Source organism: Fopius arisanus, unplaced genomic scaffold (assembly GCF_000806365.1).
Source record: "Fopius arisanus strain USDA-PBARC FA_bdor unplaced genomic scaffold, ASM80636v1 scaffold00030, whole genome shotgun sequence".
In the NCBI taxonomy this organism is placed as follows: domain Eukaryota; kingdom Metazoa; phylum Arthropoda; class Insecta; order Hymenoptera; family Braconidae; genus Fopius; species Fopius arisanus.
Window position 1 is genome coordinate 825884 of NW_011887769.1, and position 2945 is coordinate 828828.

The 2945-nt window shown below is 42.6% G+C and overlaps 2 protein-coding genes across 2 annotated transcripts in view; one reads left to right on the forward strand and one right to left on the reverse strand.

Moving 5' to 3' along the window:
* LOC105265498 (uncharacterized protein KIAA1841 homolog) overlaps positions 1 to 327 on the forward strand; it is a gene marked incomplete in the record, with an annotated part of 6541 nt that extends 6214 nt beyond the window's left edge. The window contains 2 exon segments of the mRNA XM_011303007.1: positions 1 to 37; positions 117 to 327. Of these exon segments, the coding sequence (XP_011301309.1) occupies positions 1 to 37; positions 117 to 232 (153 nt within the window).
* The window catches only part of LOC105265561 (lymphocyte-specific helicase-like), a 7534-nt gene continuing 4822 nt past the window's right edge, over positions 234 to 2945 (reverse strand). The window contains exon 3 of the mRNA XM_011303110.1: positions 234 to 2622. Within this exon, the coding sequence (XP_011301412.1) occupies positions 324 to 2622 (2299 nt within the window). The 3' untranslated portion in view covers positions 234 to 323. The remainder of the gene's footprint in view (positions 2623 to 2945) is intronic.

Consider the following 2945-nt stretch of genomic DNA (forward strand, 5'->3'; position numbering starts at 1 on the left):
TCCCACAAGCATCACACATGCCACAATCAACCACTGGGTAATGATAAAAGATCACCAAAGAAAAATCATACAGACAAAACGTCACAATCAATGCATTTATTAAATTTATCGTTCAGGGGGTACATATACGAAGCTGGAAGCTGAGTTTCGCGAGCAATCAACGCAGGCATATAAAAATAAAAATTCAACGAACAGCAAAGCGCCTGGACGTTCTCGTTCATCAAAGGCTTGAGTAAAGTAAAAAGCTATCTAGTCACTTGGTGAGATTAATTAATACAAATCAACTTTGGCTTCGTGGATTTTACATAAAAATAAGTCCTTATTCACTCCACAGATTTCCCAGCGCTCTGCATTTCAGCGACAAGATCACTCCTATCCAAAAGTTTATTTAATTCCTCCTCAGTAAACAGCTCATCCTGCGAATTGGCTGCCTGATGTTCACTGGCCTGCAGGAGCTTCTTCAGTCTGAGGATCCCCTCCTTATTGAATTTAATCTCATCAATCTCCTTGGAAATAACGAGCATCTCAAGTTTTCTCTTTGCTTTAGCACGACTGATAATGATCTCGTCATAACTGCCCTTACTGCAGAGCCTGTATATGACAACTGGCTTTTTCTGCCCAATCCTGTGACACCTCGCCATTGCCTGAATGTCAGCCTGTGGATTAAAATCACTATCAAACAGGATGACAGTGTCTGCCCCAACAAGATTCAAACCTACTCCCCCAGCTCTTGTGCTTATGAGGAAGAGAAAATACTGGGGATCATGATTGAAGAGTTTGATCGACTCCTTTCTTTCAGCAACATTCACATTTCCATCGAGCCTGCAATACTTCCATGGTTTCATCTGCAGATAATCCTTTATTAGATCCAACATAATTACCAGAGTTGAGAAGAGCAATACTCTGTGCCCACGTTCGTGGAGTTTCTCTAGCATCCTGTCGAGTACCATAAGTTTTCCAGAAGCTCTTATCAAATCATTTCCCCCCTGAGGAAAGTCACCGGCCAAGGGATTGTGAATCAAATAAGGATGATTGACCACTTTTTTATACAATATCGTGCGATTCGTTCCATTGAGCTTTGACAAGAACTCAGAGTTCTCAGCAGTGATTGGTATGTGTGAGAAACGAGATGTGTCTCTACGACTCTTGGGAGTTCCAGGAGTTCCAGCAGTTCCAAGAGTCGCAGAAAGCTTAGGGGTCCTAGGTGTTGCAGGAGTCCCAGGAGTCCCAGGAGTTCCATGAATGTTCACACTCATATTCATCGAGGAATATGGATTATTATACGTACATCTGCGTTTAGGTCTCCTTCCGAAGTCATCATCAACAATAAGATCCTCAGGAGTTTCCTCTGTAGCTGCATCGAGATCATTATTCAAAAGTGCCGAATACAGATCACGCTGGAGTTTTGTCATTGGTGCATAAACCAGCACCTCCTTCTTGGGTGGAATATCCAAGCAGACATCAACCTTCAGTCTCCTCAGCATGAAGGGTTTGAGGATCTCCCTGATGGATTGGAGAACTTTCTTGTCCTCCTCTTGCTTCAGAAGTCTGTTGGTGCCCTCATCGTTCCTGAAATCCTCAATATTAAACCAGGACTCGAAGACAGCCAGATCATTGAAGATATCCGGCATGAGAAAGAAGAGGAGGGACCAAAGCTCATTGAGGTTGTTCTGCAGTGGAGTACCAGTCAGGATGAGACGATGCGTGCAGTTTATTTCTTGCATCACCTGAGATAATTGAGTCTTTGAGTTCTTCAGGCGTTGACCCTCATCCACGATGAGATACCGCCAGTTTTGGCTCTTCAAGAAGTCTTTATCCCTGAGTGCCACCTCGTAGGTCGTTAGGACGACTGGCTGGGTTTTGAAGCCATCGACAGACACTGGACGCTTGATCTTCTTCTTTAGAAGATTTCTCTCTACCTCGCTTCCATGGAAGAAGACTACTGGAATATCTGGGGTGAATCTCTCAAACTCTGACAGCCAATTTGGAGTCGTGGAAAGAGGGGCCAGCACCAGGTAGGGACCACTTTGCTTCTGCTCGATGAGATGAGCAAGTATGGCAATTGCTTGAATAGTTTTTCCTAGACCCATTTCGTCAGCTAGGATTCCACTCATTCCGTTTTCGTAGAGGGCTTTCAGCCATTGGAGACCCTCTTCCTGGTAGTCTCGTAGATCTCCATTAAAATACTTCAGGAGGGCGAAGGTTTTCTTCTCCTTATTCTCATCTAGCCTATCCTCTATCCCTGCGTCAAACTTTTTAACATCGACGTTAGGGCTAAGTTTTGCCTTCTTTGCACTGGGCTCTTCCGTGTCATCTGCGTGGTCCTTCGAACTGCCTTCATTCTTCGACTCCTCTAGCTCGTTCTGTTGTGCGGCAAACTTCTTGGCAAATAACTCAGAGTACACTTTGCTCTTTGACACCAAGTGCAGCAAGCGTTTGTAAGTATTCTGACGCTTTTCCTCGTTTTGCTGCTCCCGCAGGGCTCGTGCGGCTGCTGCACGATCTTCGAAACTCCTCTGTGCCTCAATAAGAGCACCTTCTTCAGGATCTGCAGCTTTGTCTGTTGAAATATCGAGAGGATGTTTATTCAGTAGTGAAGTGGCTAGGGTAAGTATATAAGTTCTGCGAATTTTTGCAATAGTTTACTGAAAAAGTACGAAATTTCTTACACGATTAGAAAACTAGATATTGAATGATAATAAAACTTGAAGAGATATATTTTTCGACGACAACCTTATCGACCGTTTCTCAGAAATTTATTAAGATGAGAAGATATGGGCAATTATTACGATAATTGTGATTGATGCTGAGTTTGAAAAAAAAAATGAAAAACTGAAAAATTAAGTATTGGGGACGCAAAAGCGTATTTTCAGAAAATATGATATATTTGTTTATTAAATAATTTAACTTCATGATTAAATAGGTTTTTCATGGACGTTTGTAAT